Source organism: Patella vulgata, chromosome 8 (genome assembly GCF_932274485.2).
Source record: "Patella vulgata chromosome 8, xgPatVulg1.2, whole genome shotgun sequence".
Taxonomy (NCBI): Eukaryota; Metazoa; Mollusca; class Gastropoda; family Patellidae; genus Patella; species Patella vulgata.
Window position 1 is genome coordinate 32,999,747 of NC_065886.2, and position 22,996 is coordinate 33,022,742.

At 34.4% G+C, this 22,996-nt stretch overlaps 2 protein-coding genes across 3 annotated transcripts in view; one reads left to right on the forward strand and one right to left on the reverse strand.

Moving 5' to 3' along the window:
* Positions 1-6,758: 6,758 nt before the first annotated feature.
* On the forward strand, positions 6,759-11,627 carry LOC126829858 (succinate dehydrogenase cytochrome b560 subunit, mitochondrial). Its single transcript, XM_050560025.2, has 6 exons — positions 6,759-6,860; positions 7,212-7,265; positions 8,135-8,233; positions 8,950-9,011; positions 9,666-9,829; positions 10,526-11,627. The coding sequence occupies exons 1-6, from the start codon at positions 6,844-6,846 to the stop codon at positions 10,631-10,633; spliced, it is 504 nt and encodes a 167-aa protein (XP_050415982.1). The 5' UTR covers positions 6,759-6,843; the 3' UTR covers positions 10,634-11,627.
* A 2,481-nt stretch (positions 11,628-14,108) lies between these two features.
* LOC126829847 (protein capicua homolog) overlaps positions 14,109-22,996 on the reverse strand; it is a 43,990-nt gene continuing 35,102 nt past the window's right edge. For both annotated transcript variants that reach the window (XM_056102723.1, XM_056102722.1), the window contains exon 18: positions 14,109-22,893. In XM_056102723.1, coding sequence (XP_055958698.1) covers positions 22,532-22,893 — 362 coding nt within the window. In that variant the 3' untranslated portion in view covers positions 14,109-22,531. The remainder of the gene's footprint in view (positions 22,894-22,996) is intronic.

Consider the following 22,996-nt stretch of genomic DNA (forward strand, 5'->3'; position numbering starts at 1 on the left):
GGTTTTGATTCCCCATTTGTACTGACAAGGAGTAGGGTGGGCTGTCCAACCTCATGGGTGTTCTCTGGTTACCTCCCACAGCTAAAGACCCCTAGACTCAAAGCAAATTATTGAAATAAAATTGAACCATATGTTAGTCTGACTTAGTTTGTGTAGTGGACTTTAAACCCCATTTCTTTCTGTCTCCAATTGTTTTAATTGCTGATTGACTGGTGAGACTTCTATGTGTGTTGGTACCAATGAAAGCCTACAAAACAACAATTCATTTGGTTGGTTACATGTTGAATGCGAGGAGAGGACACATGTAGACAGGGCCTCAATTTTTGCCCCATTTGTCCTACACCATTGAAAAGGGGAAACCATACTGAATATATCGGAGGTATTCTCTCAGCCAATGCATTTACACAACCAGCGGCTGCCAGGCAGTATACGCCCACATTTTCGAGAGATGGATAGAGAACAAGCTAAAAAGAAAGTGATTTTTCGTATAATCAGGGGCCATAATTCAGGAAGGTACTGTCCGATATGCGCGAGTATGGAAAGGAACCGAGATCTTTGGGTTATAAACTTACATTTCAAGTTTCATCACAATGTGATAAAAATTGTGACCTCTATAGGGTCCACAACATTGATATACCATGTTTTTACGCTATTTGAGAACGAAGGGCGGCCATTTTGTCTGTCAGTTTTGGGCCGATTTTCACGAAATTCGAACTCAGTCATCCTTAGGGTTTAACGGTGATATAATAATAAGTTTTTCTCAATCGGATAAAATTTATGACCTCTATTTGGTCCACAAGCTAAAATCGCAATTTTTCGTACAATCAGGGGCCATAATTCAGGAAGTTACGTTCCGATATGTGCGAATATCGAAAGGAACCGAGATCTTTGGGTTATAAACTTAGATTTCAAGATTCATCAAAGTAGGATTAAAATTGTGACCTGTAGGTTCACAACCTTGATATACCATATTTTTACCCTATTTGAGAACGGAGGACGGCCATTTTGTCTGTCAGTTTTGGGACGATTTTCACGAAATTCGATATCAGCCGTCCTTAGATTTTACCGGTGATATAATAATACGTTTTTTTAAATCGGATAAAAATTATGACCTCTATAGGGTCCACAAGCTAAAAACACGATTTTTCGTACAATCAGGGGCCATAATTCAGGAAGTTATGGTCCGATATGCGCGAATATCGAAAGGAACCGAGATCTTTGGGTTATAATCATACATTTCAAGTTTAAACTAAATCGGATAAAAATTGTGACCTCTACAGTGTTCACAAGCTAAAAACGTGATTTTTCGTACAATCAGGGCCATAATCCATGAAGTTACAGTCCGATACATGCCAATATCAAAAGGAACAGAGATCTTAGGGTGATAAACCTATATTTCAAGTTTCATTGAAATCGGATAAAAATTGTGACCTGTAGACTTTTCACAAACAATTGTGGACGGACGTACACAGACGGAGACAATATACCCCACATTTTCATGTGGGCGTATAAAAAACTGTTTGAGGACTCTTGGTTAGATTTAAAAGAGTTCATGGGCAAGTGGAGGCAATCAGGTTTTACCTGTAATTGTATCATGCTTTGAGCTCAACAGAAATGAAATGGGGTTTAACATCCCACTGTTCTGCTCTGAGGGAGCTAATGAAGGTGGGCATATGCCATGCAGTGTGCTACGAGAGAAATTTTACCCGGACAATGGCACTACGGTCCACTCTTATATCAAATTCCATCTGCCAAGGGTTCTTTTACATGCACGCCAATGTTGACCTCGGTTTTCTGTACCATTCGAACAACTATACATTGTCCCTTGCCCGGCCATCTGCCAAGGGTTCTTTTACATGCACGCCAATGTTGACCTCGGTTTTCTGTACCATTCGAACAACTATACATTGTCCCTTGCCCGGCCATCCTCCAAGACTGACAACCACGCCAGAAAATCAAGATGGACTTTTCCAGCCAACCCATTGAGGACCTCCAGGTTAGCGAGCCTACATCTTACTGAGCCAATGTGGCTCCTTGAGCTAAACCCTTGTGGATAAACAACATTATTATTAATACTAATGAACAATAGATATCTGAGAATAATAACTTTATTTTTGATTGAACAAGAACAAGATTTAAAGATGATTGGATGAAATGCCTTCAAGTTAAAATAATAAAAACAGCCAGCTGTATAAAGATGGAAATGTAACAATTTAATTAAAACAAATAAATTGATGCTGTCTATATTTAGGTCTGTCGGGAGTTCATTTCCATATGGAAAATCCGTCAGTGTGGAATTCTGGGAAAGAGACAAAGCCCTCATTTCACAAAAGAGCATTTGCCTAGAAATGGGTGTATACCTAATCCTTGTGGTGAGTAGGGCCTTACCAGTGCGATTAGGGGCAGGGTCATTTCCACGCGGAGAATTCATTATCTGGAATTCTGGGTTTGGTTTAACTGTTAGGAAAAGTTATAAAGCTGCATTTGACACAAAGAATCACAGGTCTAGAAAGTGGTGTGTAACTAATTCTTGTGTTTAACTCATTGTGTGGGACCTCCTCAGCTGGCGTGATAATAGGCTCACCCAAACCAATTTTATGCTGAAGACTAAAGGGAGATAATTCATGATGATTGTAACCAGAAAGAACACAGAAATAGAATATTTAATTAAAAAATAACTTGAACAGCTGATGGCACAAATCTGGGAGAAAAATTAACAAACAAATAAAATAAGAAGTTGTGTCGCCAAGTCTGAAGACTAAAGGGGGATAATTCAGTATGTTTGGGAACAGAAAGCATAAAAAGTGAGTCAAGTAGTACATTAAATTATAAAACGAGCATTATCTGAATCATAGACTAGAATATGCTTTAAATCCTGTTATAAATAAGTTATAACTCTAGATCTACAAAAAGCATGTACTTCAATTTAAAACCAAATCCACTTTAAATAAATTATAACTCTACAAAAGCATGAAATTTATCATAAAACCAATCCAGGCGCAATAAATTCCTCATAAGAATATGGCTGATATGTTTTGTAATCCATGTTAAGATCCAAAATGCACAGGAACTTAATGAAAGTCAAATTTTTAATTCTAAAATATTAAAATTTCTAAACATAAATAAATTGACTGGGAAAATCCATTGCTTATCCAGTTTTAAAAAGAGCCAAAATGAACATTTAACATTTAATAACAACCCTAAAATGTTAATAAACTGAACAGACATACCCTTTAAAGGTAATAACTGCATGTTAATATCTTATAAAATATCAACATTTAAAGTTGGTGGTCGTCATTTGAGAGATTTTGAATCCCTTAGAAACTACAATATCATGAAAGATGAATTTCAAAATAGAATATTAGTCCAAAACCCGTTCAATATTTACAAAGATATGAAGCAATGATAATTTCATAACAATCAGCATTGTCCGTAAATAAGCCAACATCACCAAAGAGTGTTGGGAAAGATATTCTGATATGGCTCTTTATCCAATTAAATCCAAACATTGTGATATTTTGCTTTTGTTTTCTTAATTAAATCTATTCTAATATTTGTGACTGTCGTTGTCTGTCTGTTCAGGATTGGCAGTTACTCTAGGGCTGTCCCGGGCCATCCGCTAGTATTAAACAATCTAGCCGAAAAAAAAAAGGGGATATTACCCTATAAATTCAAATGACGATCAACAACTTCAACATTTACCAACAAAATTGCAAAATTCCAAAAATTCTGATAAGGACAGTGCCTAAGATCTTATGTGTCGGTTTAATTCACAACCTTAGCAACAAATATCCATCTATAACATAGTTTCTATAAAAAAGCAACATTTTACTAAAACACTGCAACATAAATTAATATTACTATATAAGACAGGTCTATAGTTAAAAGAATGCAAAATGACCAATGTTAGGTTGGTAACAACTGCCATTTTAAAATGAGTTATTCTGTAACGTAACAACTTCCTAATGACAATAATTCAAGCTGTAACAAGAAACTGGTATGATTGTTGATGATACCATATTAAATGTCTTAGTGTTAGTCAATGACAATAATTAATTCTGGTCGTTATTTCACCCATGACTTGCTATTGTCTGTAGTTGAGCTGGTGCTTGTGGTTTTGCAGGTAATGGTCGTCGAAACAATAACACATGTGGTTCTGAAAAATAAATTTGTGCAATTGATTTTAAATACTTTAATAAATATAACTTTGTTTAACCCCCTTAGCAGTTGACTACCCTGGATTCCTGAAACAATTAGAGAAAAGTGATATAGTTCATACCAGGACTTCCAATTCAAAATTTTCACTGTCAGTCATTGTGTGGCTTCTATTTATTCTATCTATACATGCGCATTATTCTGTACAGGCCACAGAATTTTATAATTACATAGCGGAGGTCAATTGTAACCATATTTGAAAATTGGGGTTTGAAAAATCAGCTATTTTTCCATCATGCAAAATGACCGATGGGTCAGATCTAGTTTCAGTCATTTTCCATATACAGTCGATATGAAAATCATGGTTCATACCGCTATATCTTTGGTTGAACAGCCCAAAACTACAGTGGCTTAGACCATGTCAAACCACCCGAAATATGTAAATACCTCTCTGAATTCTAGGACTGATACTAGGTCTTGGGTGAGTCAAAGCTATCCATGTGATTGGAGCATAAGGTAGTTAAAGTGCTAAAGGGGTTGCCATTCAACTTCCACCTATCAAGGAATCTTTAACATGCATTACCAATAATGGGATCTCACAAGTTTTTTTTTACATCCTAACAACTAGGCGCTTACTGCTTATTACTGAGCGACTTTTCAGCTAGGCTTCTTTATTCTAAAGACCAGTCTTACTTACCTGGTGAATGTACCATATAATGAATCCACCCTGGCGACTGCTGAACCCCCAAATTTCTCCACTCTGTTTCTGTCATCAAATGATTTCTGGGAACATTTTTTGCAATATCAGATGGCAATATGACATGTCTAGAAAAATAAACATTAAAATTTTGTACAGTGGTAAATACATGTATGGAAAAATTACATCAAGAGCCAAATGAATTAAATGCACCCAACCTCCCCCAATAATTTGAAAGGAAGAAGAAATCAGAGGACCCGGTAAACATGCAAGGTTGGCCAGTTGACACTATTCCTTGTCATATACAAGCTGGGAACCATAACCATGCCATTTGACGCCTTAGACTTTAGATCAATTGGCCACCCACCTCCCCCAAAAATCTGCAATAGTTCCAGCAACAGTGGCATGACACCAAACATATTTTCAAGTGGCAACTAAATGAGTCCTATAGCTCCCCTAATGAAAAAGATATTTTTTATGACCTCATAAACCCTGTACACAGAAATGTAAAAGAGATTGTAGTTAAATCCACTTACCTGTATTCAAAATATTCATCAAAATATTTTTCTGAATACGTGATCTGATCTGAAGGCATCTGTAATTTAAAAAAAAAAAAAGTTCAGAAATGATCAGTGATTCAGAGGAACAGATATTAAGAGTCGACTTAGCGAAGTATTTACACACTGTATGTACACCACAATGTGTGAGCTGAAAGGTTGACAAGCTCTAAGATCTGGCTCAAATGGATGTTTAAGGACCCAACCCGTCACCAGTGCCAAATGTGACTGTCATTTAAATAAGGTGTAATGAGATAGTGATTTTGCAGCTTCACTTGGTGGCTAATAAGAGAATAGAGAGACAGAGAAATGGGGTTTAATGTCCACTCAACACAAAATAGATCATTTTGTGACTAACAATACATATGGTTCGTCTTATATGGCCGAGTTACATAAATTTGTGCGTTATCCTATATTTAGATTTCAATGGCTTCTGTCAAGCCATTTAGCAGAAGGGGACATATTTTTAACAGCATGTTATTGTGTTGCACATACTGACTCTAGCAAGGTAAGCAAGGTCTTATTTTCTCACTAAAATGTTCTTTTACGTTGTATACATGTATTCAGACTAACACAAGACAGTTTAGCAGTAAAAAGTTACCCAGTAAAATAGATTGGGGGGTCGAAACTCTTTTGACAAGGATTCAATAGGGCGGTTCCTGAATGTAGCCTACATGGTGAGTGTAATGAGACCTACATTCAGAGCTGAACTAATAACAGACTGAACGATGAAACATTTTATTATTCTTCTGGGTGAGTCAAAAACAATTAATCTTGGCAAAGGTTTGTCGTCAAATAAAACAATTGTTTCTATTATAACTTGCTCAACTTGTAAAGTAAAGCCATGTCATCACTCATGACAAGTGAAGTCAGAAGTGAATGGGTTGAAAATTCCATCACAACCATGTGGTATTTCACTGACTGAAGAACTATTTAGCAGGCAATGACAACTACTTAATTGTCATTATAGGCAGGTTAACTTCGCAAACATAAATAAATAAAAATGCCATACCGTACATATCTGATTTTTACAAACCTTTTGTTTATTTTTATCGTATGTTTAATACAAACTAATTTTATGAAAAGCGCGCTTATTGTGATGATCTCGTATAATCTCGCGTGTTTTCGCTTTTGGTTTACAAAGTTTCGGCGCCAGGTTCATTCGAGAAACGAAATCTTTTCTTTATTTGATAACCTTTATTTTATAATTACAAATTTCAATTATTTTGTTTACAAACTAGAATATCGTTAGACGTATTTAAGACTGATAAATACAAAAGTAACAAGACAATATTGTTATTGCTTTTTTTCGTTTTGCTTTTATTGATCCTAATTTTGTGATGTATCTGTAGCTACTTATACCTAGTCCTTAATTGCTTTGGTAACACATAGACGGGTTTCGGGACTGGTTAGTCAAGACATCTAGCAGACAAAATGGCTATGCTAGTTAGGTAAGAATTGTTTAGGTTGACTAAAGTCCTTGAAACAATGACTTGTTTTACTTTTTCGAACTTTGCAGACTGAATTTTATTGCGTTCGCACCATACTTCCATAAAATGATGCACGTATATGGACAGAATCAAGCACAGACGAAGGGGGAAACTCAATTAAATCCTGTTGTATATATAATAATTAATAAGTGTTTATGAAAAAGTGAATAAAATGACCTTGCCCTTCATGGATTTTCCTGTCTTATTAAGTCCTTGTTATGGTCAGTAAATGCAGCGTTGCCCTTCAAAAATAACGACATTTTTATGATTAATGTCTTGCATTTTTTAATATATTTTTTTTTATTATTTTAGGTCACTGGGAAAAAACTGCCTTTTGAGGCAGCAGCTGTCTTTTGCAAATAAAAAGTAAGTATTACTATAAGTATAAGCCAAGGTTTAACTTTTACATGTAATTGGTAGGCCTATATAAAGTTTCTATAGTGTTAAATAAACATAGAATGATTTAAAATTGCTGGTGATCAGACAGTTAGTAGCTAGGGGAAATAAACAAACTGAAGTGTCTCTGTTACCAGAACTACAGCCAGCGTTTTTAGACTTGAACGTCTAACCTATGCCTATAAATAAATAATGGCTAGTCATTAGAATCTGTCCACCACTGAGCAATTAGAATTAGGCCTATAACGAGAACAAAAAAAACAACAGATCATATAACTATGATTGTCAGTGATTTACACTGGCTTCCAGTTGATCAAAGAATAGTTTTTAAATTGTCTGTATTAACCTACAACCATTTTCACTGTAAATTTGTTCTATTTTGTTTAAAGGAATTTTTAATCAGTATTGTCGTTCTCGCTAATTAAAATCAACAACCTCTGATTGTGGTGAACATGAAATTTCCTCACCTGCTCCCATCATCTTGACCACAAAAAGTTAAAAGTGTGGAAAATATAGGCCCTACAGGCCTTTGAATGGATTTTAAAAACAGAACATAAATTGTTGATGAATTTCTTGTGTCGCATTGAAATTTGAGTCTGGGAGCACCCACCTGGTTGGAATTCCAGCACTGTAGCGAAGAAATGATTTTTATTCATGATAGATCCAATCCAATGTACATGTATTCTGATAGTTGAAAACTATTTGGTAAATGTATGACTTTCTGTTTCAGAGTATTTCAAACTGTATCAAAACCTGAAAATTGTTTCAGATGTAAATATACTTAAATTGAGATAAACACAAAATTAGAAAATTAAAATAAAATCTCTTTCATATTTCAGTGTTGCTATGGCATCTTCAGCTTATGATGAGATGAAAGTTTACTGGGATAAAAACAAAAAGTTGGAGAGACCAATGTCACCATTTTTATTCGCTTACAAGTATGTAAATTTACACAGGAATCTCAAGTTTTAAAGTCCTGATGCATCATTTAGCACTGCATCATGAATCACTTGCAAACTACAGTGTTGTGAAAGTTGAATCTCTAAAAGGGATATCAATCCAGAAATGATTCAATTCCATTCAGTATTTATAAAGTTATGATAAATCGAAAATTTCCTGGATGGGAATTCATGTTATTATTAAGAATTTTACAAGAAAGTGATAATTGCATCATTTACATGGACCTATCACCTATATCTTTGATATATTTTTGTGGTCACTATACATGTACATAAATTAACAAAGACATGACTAATGATTATGTCCTCATATTTTCATCAAGCATCCGAGCTTAGTCAAGTTTGACCACTGATCAGCGATTTTTTCAAGATCGATCGTGTCCGTCAGGTCAAGCTCACACACAAGAGTCAATAGTTCCTTGAAGAGTTCTTGTTTCATTACCGAAAGCATAACAGTTTTTACTAATTTGAGCTTTGAAAAATCTTGAAATTGAACAGAGCATGACTTAATCACTGTTATCTTGGAATTGTGTTGTCGTATCTGTCAATCCATGTCCAATTATTAACAACATGCATGCCAAGTTTTATATTGATTGTACTAGAATTGACAGAACCCTAAGCTTTTTTTTTAAGAGCATCATCCCCAAGAAGAAGTACAGCGCTTAATGCCTTTTTGTTTTTTTGTTTTTTTTCAGGCCACATTTAGCTATGTCTATGTCACTGAGTCATCGTGTAACTGGAGTGGCCATGTCTGTTGGTTAGTAAATATTACATCACTATCACATGATAATCAGAAAATAAAACTATTTTACAAACAAGGGTCTTCTGCCTTATCTTCTGGATTTTCTCTGCTTCCCGACAACTTTCTTTCCTGGTAAATGGTATGAAAAACCTAGGTCTGGTGTACGCATGGAAAACATCCCTTGGCAGTTGGAATTCGATATTATTATATTTATAGTGCGCCCTTTCATATAACATGTTCAGGGGTACTTTACAAAGTGACAATGTAATCATAAATAAACAACAAGATTATGGACATGTTAACGATTGTATACAGAGTCAGTTAAAAGCCTGATTAAATAAATGTGTTTTAAGTTGTTTTTTAAAAGAATATAGAGATGTACAACATCTTAAACTAAATGGTATAAGAGTAGGCTGTAACCGCCACTGTCCAGGCAAAGTTTCCCTCATAGCACACTGTATGGGGTATGCCCGTCTTCATGAACCCAGTCAGTGCAGATAAGTAGGACATCAAATGTCTTTTCATTTCATTTCGGGTGTATGTAGGACAGATAAGTAGGACATCAAATGTCTTTTAATTTCATTTCGAGTGTATGTTAAACCCCAATTCTCTTTCTTATTAATTTATTGAATATTTTGAAAATTATAATAAATGGGTATTTTTTTACAGCTGTAACTGGAGCCTCCATTATTATGTTGGCATTACCTGGTGATTATACACATTATCTTGAACTGGTGAAATCTCTTCAAATTGCCCCGTTCATTATCTATGGGTGTAAATATTTATTGGCATGGCCTATTTCGTACCACTATATTAACGGATTCCGACATCTGGTAAGTATTAATTAATTGATTAATGTTCGTCTTCGGTGGAATGTCTTTATAACGTGAGTCTGTTGGATCACAAGGTCTGTCATTTTGTCAGGAGGTGTGGTTTCGATTCTCCGCTTGTACGTGACAAGAAGTAGGATCATCCGTCCAACCTCATGGGTTTTCTAGGGTCCTCAGGTTTACTCCCACTGCTAAAGGCCTTTTCGCACAAGTTAATTTTTGAAAAAAAATTAAACCATGTGTTAGTCACGAAATAGCCTAGTTTGTGTCGAGTGGATGTTAAACCCCATTTTCCCCTTCTCTAATTTTCTTCAGGGAACTGGGTTAGTCAATATTTACATGTATCCATTGCTAAAGGATTAACTGGGGTAGTCAATATATACATGTACCCATTGCTAAAGGGTTAAAACTGGGGTGGTCAATATTTACATGTACCCAGCGCTAAAGGGTTAACGGGAGTAGTCAATATTTACATGTACCCAGCACTGAAGGGTTAACGGGAATACGGTAGTCAATATTTACATGTACCTAGTGCTAAAGGGTTAACTGGGGTATTCAATATATACATGTACCTAGGGCTAAAGGGTTAACTGGTGTAGTCTAAAAGTGTTAAAGGGTTAACTGGGGTTGTCCATATCAAGTGTTAAAAGGTTAATTGCATAAATTATCTGAACATAAATTTACTGTCTTTTTTTTCAGGCATGGGATGCAGGGAAAGGTTTCGCTTTGTCAACTTTATATAAAACAGGATATACCGCCATTGCTCTATCTTTTATCGTTGCTTCCATGTTCGTTTTCTTATATTAAATATATCCCATACCGGTATTCAACTAGTTTTTCAACTTTGTATAAGATGAATTATGTAAGATTTAGATAAAGAGCTGGTCATTCTTGCTACAATAGTTTAAAAATAGATACAGAAAAAAGAAAAATTTGAAAATTTCAGTCACATTACTTTTGTGTGCACAGTTTGCATTATGGACTATTCTTGTACTAATATATATTACTGTTTCAATGACATTTATTAATTAAAGTGAAATATACAGGCTATAATTCTACGAAATACAATTACTGCTTTATTACTGAACGATATTTCGACTAGGCTTCTATAGTCATTACGAAGCTCATAATAAACAGTAATTGTATTTCATAGAATTATGATCTGTAATAAGCAGTAATTGTATTCTATAGAATTGTGATCAGTAATTGTATTCTATAGAATTGTGATCTGTAATAAACAGTAATTGTATTTCATAGAATTATGATCTGTAATAAGCAGTAATTGTATTCTATAGAATTGTGATCTCTATATGATATAATATTACAAGGTAAAAAATCAGCTGGATGTGTATGATCTAAAACTAATGGACTTAAGTTATCAATATATAGACCCTCATTCTCGTATCCAAATGTCGACACGCTACCACTCACTGACTTGTCTTGTAGGTTCTAGGTTCCTTTTTGGGCATCAGTGGTGCCAGACAAGCAAAAATGCCACTACCTGAGCAAAATATCTGTATGCATGTTCCATGTACATGTTGGCGTGTACATAATAAGAGAATCCTTGACATTAGAAATTTGAAATAAGAGAAATTCGTAGGACTGTTTTATGAGCAATATCTCCCTTATATCAGACGTCATGGTCTGGCTAGTGCAGAAAAGTAATTTTGACAGCCTCGGGTTCAGATCAAGCTACCAGACAGATACAGACTGTTTGCTACACTGTGTATTGTTTTTTACATTTCACACAAATGTAGTATGCGTATATTCTGTTGTTTTTAATATTAAATAATATATATATATTCTAAAATAGTTTTCTTTTTGGGTTAACTTAAAGATACATTATGTAAGTTTAGATAAAGAGCTAGCCATTCTTGCTATAATAGTTCAAAAATAGATAATGTAAAATGAATAATTTGAAAATTTCATTCAAATTACTCTATTGCAAATGAAGATATTAGCCTTTAAAGGTTTGACAAGACGTGTGCAATAATTTCAACCACCCTACTGGTTGTTCATAGTTAACTCCTGCTCCACTATTTTTAGCTTAAATCAAAATATGGCTGAATTATTCTAATCTATTTAATATCGGAGAAATCCTATGCCATCCAGAGTTGATTATGGCCTGGATAAGTTAGGTATTGTCTAATTAATAATTTAGAAAACATTTCAGGCCTAAAGAAAGACCTGTAATAGGCAGATTTAGCTCTTGCATAATGTATGTTTAATTATCAGGCTGCCACACCCCAAGATTCCTGCACCCTTCCTATCCAACCTAGTTCAGATTTGTAGTAACATGGCTTGAGAGAGAGAAATGGGGTTTAACGTCCACTCGACACAAACTAGGTCATTTCGGGACTAACATATGGTTTAATTTTATTTAAATAATTCGCTTGCGCGTAGGGGTCTTTAGCAGTGTCAGAGGCGAAACTCTCCCAAGATCAGCATGACCAAGCCTTAATCAACACTAACCTGACCCAAGCTGCTTCCCAAGTCAACTGAAATGAAATGTCCTAATTTTAACAACTGAGCAAATAAAGACCAGAATACACCAAGTGGTGTGATATGAGGGAAATTATGCTTGGGTAGCAGTGGTTTCACTAAGTCTTCATTGAATTCCAACTTTAAAGGGCTCTAACTTCTTTAACGCGCATGCCAATGTGTACACAGAACCTACTTTTTCTAAACTATCCGAACGACTAGACACCGTTCCTTGCGAAACTCTCTGTCCTGCACTATTACAGAGAGGAAAGCCCGCTGAAAACCACACCTAACACCAGGACCGAACCACGCGTCATCCTCACTAAACGACTGTGGGTGTAACATCCTCACATCCCCAGTGAGTATGAAAAAAATGTATGCAGGTATTGAACGTTATCTAGGAAAAGTACACCCATTAGGCATCAAAAATATCAAAAAATGAAAATCGCATATAGAGGGCCTTTTCGATTGTGAGCCAATTGCAAGGCTAGCACATGAAACACGCTTGATATTTTTGTCGCATTCGGGAGACATGAGGTGTTCAGACTTCAGAGTAAACCATGTTAAATGATCTTCTTTTTTTTTATCAAATGTAGTTATATTAAGTCATGCTCGGTTCCTGGTCCATATCATCTTCAGTAGAAGCCTTGATCTCATTTTAACTCTGTATAGATTATTAATCCCTTCACGTAATACTCTCATATTTCATCACTAATTTCGAGGGGCGACTGACCAAGCTGGGGGGCTTCTCAGATTCCTCGACAGAAAATATTGCAAATACCAAGTCTCAATTTCCAGCTAATATGTCTACCTGTGATAATTGGGTTGTAAAGTTCAAGGATTGTTTAATGTTGAGGTCTCCGCGGGGGTCGCCATGTTTGATTTGAGTGTGTTTGTGTCACGACCTCTGATTGGACACCGCTATTGTTCACATGTCTGTGGTAAAGGGAGATAACGTACCTGTAAGTTCGTGAATTTCAAACTAATGAAGCAACGGCTAGATGTTGTAAAACTCTTAGATTTTGTAAAACTCGCAGTCATTGCTTCAGGAACATGGGTCTATACAGGACTACCATACCTGTTGTTCAATGTAGCAGACTGAAAGTGACCCCCACCCAAAGTGCTCTCCCCTCACAAGTACTGTACTAAGAACAGCCAAAACAAACGGCAATCAGCGATGGCTAAATGAGTAAGATGCTGGATCACGAGGTCTCAGGTCGATGTTCTGGTGTGGTTTCCTCCATCCTAAACCCCAAACTTAGGCTGCCTGCATACAGTTAGCTCCGCCTGAGAACAGGAAGTAGATGGATCGCTGTGTGCAGTATGGATTTCCTCTTGTCAGATGCAGGACAGACATCCAGACAGAGACAACTGTCTAGTTATTTGGATGGGAAGAAAAAAGGAGGTATGTGAAACGTACAGGAGCCCTTGACAGTTCAGGGCTACAGCCATTACATTGACAATGTAATTAATTACATTACCATTACTTTTTAAATGTAATCATTACAATTACTTTCTCATTTTTAGCAATGTAATTAATTACCATCATACATTACATTGAAAGTAATTCATTACCATTACCCATTACTTTATGACTATATAAATATAGGTTGCCAGGCTACAAACATACACCCACAGGAGCTGAATTGTTAGAGTGGTTGACAAGGGTGTCTCTTATTTTCCTTCATAGGACAGTGCATGGCATAATATGCCAGTCTTCATTAGCCCACTCAGTGCAGAAAAGTAGATGGTTAAACCCCACTTCATTCATTCATTCCAAAAGAAATGACAAGAAGCTAAGAATGTTTTATGTGCATTTATTGTGGATTTGACTGACATATAACAGGTGGTAATGTACAACACAACCAGTGGGTGTACCTATAGAAATTTATATATATATATATATATCTTTCTTCCACATAGTATTACTGTACATATATAACATTGGGTAAAAACAGGTTAAATTACACAAAAACACTGGCTTTGTACCAATCAACAAATAATCCACGGATCTTATTTTTTTACCTAAAATTAAGAGAGTTCTCATATGGCTTAAATAAAACTGTCCATACATCTGGGAACGAATCCATGAAAACTTAAACTAAAATATATTATGGATGCTGGCATTTCATTGGTTGAGAGTTAATATCCCTGTACAAATTTTTAGCTCTTGGCAAATGTATGGGTTGAATTTTTAAAATATTTTAATTTAAGTTTTTGTAAATACGGTCCCAGGTCATCATTTTATCAATTCTGTTCAGTACTTACAAAGTTATGATAAATTGAAATTTCATTGATCTATGCTGCTAGAGCATTAACAAGATGCAATAATCTTTTATTGGTACTGGAATAACCTGATGGACCTAGTTTAAATCCAATAAAATCCACGCCGCAAGAATTGGTAATTTGTATTTCTTTTCGTAATTAAAAGTTAAATAATTAATCCCAGTACATATTCAGCGTGTTTTTAAGCCATGAGAAATTTGATATTTTGATAAAAATGCAAATGACTCCTCAAGCCTTTAAGACAATTTATCTGGATACTGATTTTTGAATATTTTCATTTTGACTAACTAAACTAAAATATTCAAATAAAACTATTGACTATTTTGGGATTGATACAAGGCAGCTGTGTATTACAAATTTAACATTGGACTCATCTAATTAATTCCCTTCACTTTATATAAACTAAACTGGAAGTCTAAACTAGCTTTCCATAACCATTAGCCCAGAAACAGATAATAGGTCCTACTTGCCCCGAGTTCACATGCATTCTCAGACTTAAGTTAAACATATATTATATAAGATTTAGATAAAGAACTGGCCTCTTGCTAGAATAGTTCGAGAATAGATAATGCAAAATGAATGTATTGAAAATTTCATTCAAATTACTTTATTCTGAGTGAAGTTGACACCGTTAGTAGTTTTAACAAGATCTGTGCAATGATTGTTTATCAAGGCTTAGTATCGCTTCTCCATTTTTAAATTAAATCGTTAAATGGCCAAACTGTTCCAATCTACTCAAAATAGGAGTTTATTATGGTTTTGTCATGTTAATAAATATCTAATTAATAATTTATATCACATTTAAGGCTTAAAGCTCTTGAATAATAGGCAAATATAGCTCTTGAATAATGCACCTTTAAGAATTTACTCAACTTTCAATCAGTCTTTATGAGAAATATCTTTGATCCACCAACACAAAACTTTGCACATAGATATATAATTGATACATTAAAACAACAAAAGTTTTATAAAGGGCTATATTTTAGTTACAATTTCAAGTAGATTTTTAACTTAAGTCTGAGAATGCTGTGTGAACTTAGGGTCAGATATTTAAAATTTAATAAGGGCTTTCAGTCAGTCATTTCTCGTTAACATGGTTTATTTACCTTGAATTAACAAAATATATTTTTCAGAGAATTTGACAATTTTAAACGCATAAAAACTATAAATTTAAGGCAGGTTTTCCATGTACGTGTTTTCACCTGCGAATATAATGGGACCGTTTCCATGTAACTGGTGTAAATGCAAACAAAAACGCAGCAGAAAGGCATACATGGAAAACGCGCCCAAGACTTAAATGAGAGCCCTCATTTACAGATAAGCTTCCTAAAGCAATCTGTCTGGGGTTGTGGTATGTTACGGACAACAGTTATACTAAGAGGTCTAAAACAGTAACTCAAATAAATTCTGGATGCAATTTACTAAAACTAGAAATTTTTTGTTTAGAATAATATGTAGGCCTGTATTTTCAAACACAAGACAAGGAAAAATTATTTTGTGGCAAATAATGAAGTCATGCATTGGGTAGATGGAATCAGCATTACTCAATTATAATTAAATGGCCACCCAATCAAATCATCTTAATTTTTGGCTTGAGGTATTGACTACTGACTAAAGATGGCTGCCAAGTGGTCCATTGTATCTTTCTCTCCAAGTTTCTTAAGTTTTTAGAGGCACAATTTAAAAATTATCTATTTGGAGAATTCTATAAAACATAACTTTGTGAGAGCGCTAAGAGCACAACAGGAAGTGAAATTTAGCGCTATATAAATGGACTTATTCTTCTTCTACACAATGTGAAATGAAATGGGGTTTAACGTCATACTTCTCTGTGCCAAACTTGCTAATGATGATGGGCATAAGCTATGAGGGGAATTTTGCCAAAACAGCGGCGTTACTACCTACTCTTCATCTAATTTTAGCTTACAAGGTTTCTTTTACGTGCATGCAAAAGTGTACATAGTTTTTTCAACCCAATCAAACGACCGGACAATGATTATTGCCAAGCCACACAAGGAGAAACCATGCTGGAAAATCCAGAGAAAATATTTCAGCTAAAACCAGGATTGAACCAAGGACCCTCTGATTAGTGAGCCAGTGTCTTACTCACAGAGTCTCTGTAGTTCCCATTTTCCTTCATAATTATCTGAAGCCAGGACCCTCTGATTAGTTTCCCAGCATTTACTTTTGACATTCTCAGTTCCCTTCATCCCTATCTGAGCCAGCATCTTACTGAGTCTATGTGGCTCCTGGTTTCCTTCATCACTATCCTACCAACAAATAAAACTTTGAATTATAGAAGCCAGTATATAATTCCTTTTGCCATCTACCCAATGAGGTCAATTCAAAATAAAAACTTGTAAAGATCAAGCTGATCCTGTGTTCAAAAATACACATCTAATATGTATAAATGCCCATTCTTACAAATGTTAAAACATATCACTGTATAAAAAAGGTGAATAATTTGTACACTAATTCAGGCACAGGACATTAAAATCGGTGACATTTTTCATCTAAAATTAATTAATCAATTATTCATATTTGGTGAAAAACATTAATACATACAAATGATAAATTTACTGAAAATATTTCTGATGATGATGATGGATGGATGAGTATAATACAAGAAAGATGGTAGTGTGAACATTTATATTACACAAAAAAAAGGACTAACTAATATTTGATATTTTTTTCTCCATTTTTTTGTTTAGTTATTTTTTATTTGTTTTGGTATTAATGAAGGAAGAAAGGGGCAGGGGGAGGATGTTATATATGTAATAATCATAACAATCTGTACATTATAATATATATTTATATTATATATACTGGGGAGGGGGGAGGATGTTTTATATATGTAATAATCATAACAATCTGTACATTATACTATATATATATATATATTATATATACTGGTTTAATAAAACAATTCTACAGGATGTTTAGCAACAAGAAATATAGAACTACAAAATAGATAACAACTTTTAACAATTTTTTTTTCTCCAAGAATAATTAATATTAATTTATTTAAAGTTTAAAATAAAAGTCATACATAACAAAACAACTGCACTTTATCTCAAGCATTCTCTCTTTCTCTCCCTCAAATCTTTAATTAAAAGATCAATTCTTTTAAATATACACAATTCACCCTCAATCAGAAGATCCATTCTTTTAAATATACATGTTTCTCCCTCGATTTGCCCTTAAAATGACATTCCGATAATTTGAACTTTTACTAACAGTACTTAAAATAAAGTTTAATGGTTTCAATGACATTTCAAGACACATTTTTATGGAATACATTTGTTGTTAATTACTAAGCTATGTTGTAACTAGGACTCTCTAGTCTTTATGCCCTCGAAACACCGCTCAGTTTACAAACAGCAATTGTATTCCATACAATCATGTCCTGTATATTAAAATAAAAGTTTCACCATTAAAAAATTGCAAACTATCAGCATATATTTTTTAAATTCAAATTATCATCAGTCAAGTCATAGCTCACTAATGTACAATATATCACAAAAAAAAAAATCTGGTCACTATTCTGAAAATATATTTCTTTTCATCTCATAACCAAACCCTTTCTATTAATCTTTTGCCATTTTTCATTCAGAAACCCATTTACAATATTGGAAAATATTTAACAACATATTTTTATGGGTGTAGTGGAGGAGGGAGGGGGGGATTGGGGAATATTTACATATAATTTACAATATAAACATAACAAAACGTCTTAACGATCATAGGATTTACCAATGGAGATAAAATGTGTAATATTCGCTAAAACAAACCACATACATACTCTCGGATCATGTTGAAGAATTTAAGTACAACATGCAATTTTTAAAACCAGCACTTCAACACAAAGCATTCTTGATTGAATTTGAACTATATGCATGGAAATGAAATTCAAATATATCTCAATGGAATTCATACTTCCTTTAAAGTGATGATCACTGTAGTCATGAATATACAATGTTTTTGCTCTGACATTCTAGTCAACAGAGATTTCTAATTTTAATCAGTTAGCTCCTATCAGCACCAAATTAACCTCTGTTGCACAAACCATCAGTCTACCACAGACATTCACTAAGACACTGATAAAACTGCAATTCCAAATTCCCAATTGCAAAATCATGATACAAATCCTATCCAGCAACTTAATTTGAATATTAAATTCTTTCTAGGTAGAAAACAAATTTTAGAATTTATTGTGAATCTCGCATATCCAGTGAGTCGCTTATCATTAGGATTTCTAAGAATTGTCACAGTGCTGCTAAATCTCGTATTTTAAACCATAAAAAAAAAATCGATGATAAACTGTAAAGAAATGCTATCAAACATGAGTGGACATCTGGGCTCTAACTTCACTAAATTGCCAGCATGTCAATAATGTTTACAGCTGATTCCAAAGTATGTGACAATTTTTACCATTATCAAAACTTTTAAATATATTTTTTGAGTGTGTTTACACATAACAATTATAAATTTAACAGTAGTTTAATTTTATGGCATATTAATATTATATCTGTCAAGTGTGTTTAGACAAAAAATTATGAATTTAACAGCAATCTAATTTTATGGATGCTAATTGACTGACATTCAGGTTCTCCTGCCAGTCAATTTCCACAACTAGTCAGTCAAGACTGGTCAATATGGCCTAAATGAGAGCCCTGATACAGATATTGGAACATGAACTTCCACGACTATACAATAAATCGTTTATGTTTTGATTAGATATGGCCACCTGAATATTTACATACATACGTGACAGACAAAAATAAAACGTGACATAATGTATCACAGTCTAATTTTCTTATTTCACAAATATTTTACATCTTTCTGGTATTTATTAGCACTTGATTTGTTTTTGATAAATTATGGAAGGATTGTGTTTAGTTAGATGTCTTAATTTAAGACAAGACAGACATTATCACATTATTATTTATACCCTATTCAAATAGAAATAATCGCCAGGATCCTTGGAGAAAAAATTGTTCATGCTGACTCCAGACATGAAAAGCGGATTCCAGACATGGAAAGCCGATTCCAGACATGATTGGTCTACATCCAAATTCTGCCTCCGTTAATGCCTTGGGAATGTTCCAAAGAATATTCTTGTCACGTTTTATTGGCAAACGGCCAAGAAATAAGAGTTAGAATAATCTGTCCCACAGGAGAAGTGAAGAGTGAACAAGAGCACCACTTAGAACCATGTGGGTTGTCACACAGAGTAAAATGTTGCACTTTAGGGACTGGAACAAACCAAGTTGACATGCTGATTGACAAGTCAGTTAAAGTTTCTGAACATCGTTTGAGGAATCTGAATGTTGTTTAAGGAATTTCTGACTTTTGTTTATAGAGTCTGATATTGATAATGGTCTAGGTTTTTCTATAACAACGGCTACAGTTTCAAGAGTGTGTTGACAGCAGTAGAGATCATTTGATCCAGCAGCTATAAAGATCTATAAGCCTGTCTAGTCTCTGCTACTCTTTTAAAGGTGTTGTCATTACCCCTCTCGTTTGCCAGACCTTTTTAAAACCTAACTTTAACAACTTGCGAGTAGAACACTGCATATTACAATCCTAGGAAAACCAAACCAAGTGGGCGTGTTATTAAAGCCAGGCGATTATTACGTTGGGTAAGATGTTATTTTCAAATAAACATGGAAAGCCAAATTTAAAACATAGAACAACACAAATCTAGCACTGAGTATTCAGGAAAAAAAATCTGAGACAGTCCGAATAATCAAGTTCATGATAGACTATTATGTCAAGACTGTATCATCTAACAACAACAGGTTTCTGTTGCACAACAGAAGGATATGATGATAGACTTTTATGTCAAGACTATCATCAATACCAACAGATGTGTGTTGCTCAACAAACTTGAATTGAAATTGGTTGCCATAGAAGCTACTGAATTTAAAGACAATTTGATATGGCAGCCCACAAGAATATAAATCAACACTACTTAAAAACAGTACAGATAACAGTACAGATAACTAAATAACAAAAATGGAAGGGCCATTTTCATTGGCTAAAAGTTTAGAATCCTAAAACAGATGTTAGCCATTAGCCAATGAAAGTGAGGATATCTGTCAAATATAGCAATTTAAATTTTCCTTCACTAGCAGTCCCCAGATATTAAAACCATTTATATACAGAACAATAATATACTTGACAACAACCAATCTTACAGCTTTTACATCATTACAAATATGCAACTAACAAACATTTAAAACATGACACAATTATATGGAGAACAAGTTAGTTAAAAGTTTATTTCTGGCAACATTTTGACAAAGGTTCTCTCGTCTTATTCATGCAAACAATGTCAACTATAGTATAGTGACTTGTAAATATAATTGTGTCATGTGTTATTCTCATTCTGTTACTAAATGCCGCTTAAACAATTTAACAACACTTGTGCTTTTGAATATTTAGAAAAGATTGATTAAGAATGACTTTTACCAATGAAAATATCTGTCACAAACGGATGTAAGTCGTCATTTTATACACATAATGTTCATTAGTGCAGTAGAATTGTTAGTAATTAGACAGTAGACATTACCTAGGTGTTACGTCACTAAGGTGTTAAAAAACTGTGACTATTGAATGATATACACTACTATTTGTTAGTTTTGTGTATTCAATAGTGATGGGTATTATAATTAGTCACGCTTTTACGCTAGAAGTGACATCTTTTACAGCTAGTAACACACCTGCTAATTAACGACTACTGTATAATTTCTAACCTCTTTCTGTATACAAGTAATAATCACTTGTATCATTCAAACACAAACATTTTCATTAATGAAAGGCATTGGATCACAAGTCAGCAGTATCAGTTCAACAATATATATTTTAGAATTAGAATATTTGACATTTAAGTAATTTTTCTTTCTTCAATCTTTGTCTAAATTTAATCTTTAAAATCTCAATGAAGTACAACTTGAGCTGAAGCAAGGTACAAACCCTTCTTTCAAAAAAAATATATAAAGGCACATAAATATATAAATACAGGATTAAACTAAATATTACACTAATACCAGGAATGTACTCTAAATTTTTTATAGTTTTAAAGGGTGTTCACTAGTCTGAGAGTTCAATGGGCCACAGCTATACAGTATACTAAATACATGAACCAATTAACGGTTTTAGACATTTTTATCATGGTCAAAACAGCATAGAGATGGTTGCACAACCACAATAAACCTAACCCTAGCTTGTGAAAGCTCAGTTGTAGAGTGTTTGATGGGCAACTGCGAAGCAAACAGGGGCAACCATGGGTTTGATTCTCGTTGGGTGCAAGGAAATGTTAAGACCCACGGCCCATGCTTTCTGTAGAGGATTCTATAGGAACCCTCCACTTCCGATACCCTTAACCCACAGTCTAGTGAGCATCCCTCTTTTAATAAACCGTGGAACTACTGGAATCTTCTATAGAGTTGCATGAAATCTTATTACTAACAAGACTAGCGAGATACAGTAACAATAAATAAACACTTTAAATGGTTTAACTCAAATATTTCTATCTACATCTTTAGACCCAGGATTATTTTTCTTTTAGGCCAACACTAGTGAGAAGGTGAATCGTGATACATCAATTAATTGATATATCATGCCAGCACTAAGGCCAATCCAATTCATGTTTTGTCCTTTTGGATCTTGATAAATAAACAGCCACTTGATGAATTTCATGAACAAATTTAGGAATTATATTTGGATTGGCAATCAAATTCTGCTTCAAATCAAATCCAAAAACCATGCGATAAACAACGAAACGACCTTAATAAACAATTAGTGGTATGAACTTCATCAAAGTTATAAATAGCCAATGAACACAGTCTCACAGAATACACTCACGTACAAAACACTTATCTCACAAGTAACAGAGATATATACTGAACACGATCATATAGTAATAAATAAATTCTACTGCTGTTCAACATTATTTTGTCCTTGATTAGCATGAGAAGGATTCCCCGAGCCAGACACATTATTATTACTATTATTACTGGAGCTCACAGCCAACTGGCTGTGGGGAGTAGGAAAGTTGGATCGACTGGTCGTGTAATTGCCCATTTGTCCTCCGGATGAATCGACCTGACTAAAAGCACTGGTGGGTGTAGATGCTGGAGATGAGGCTGTGCTCGGCGGATAGCCCTCGAAGTCTTTCATTGCTGCAGCGGACTGGGCCATCATTTTCTGTCTGACTTCTCGAATTTTCAACTGCAGGCAAGTTTTGTTGGGGAATATATCAGAATGCTGGGATTGAAACGTGGCTGTATTCTGGCCTGAAATGGACAAAGAAATCATTTCAGTAAAGTGGAAAGAAAGAGAATAATAATATAGATTTTTAGAGCACCAAATGCATGCCCCCATCTCCAACAGAAGGCT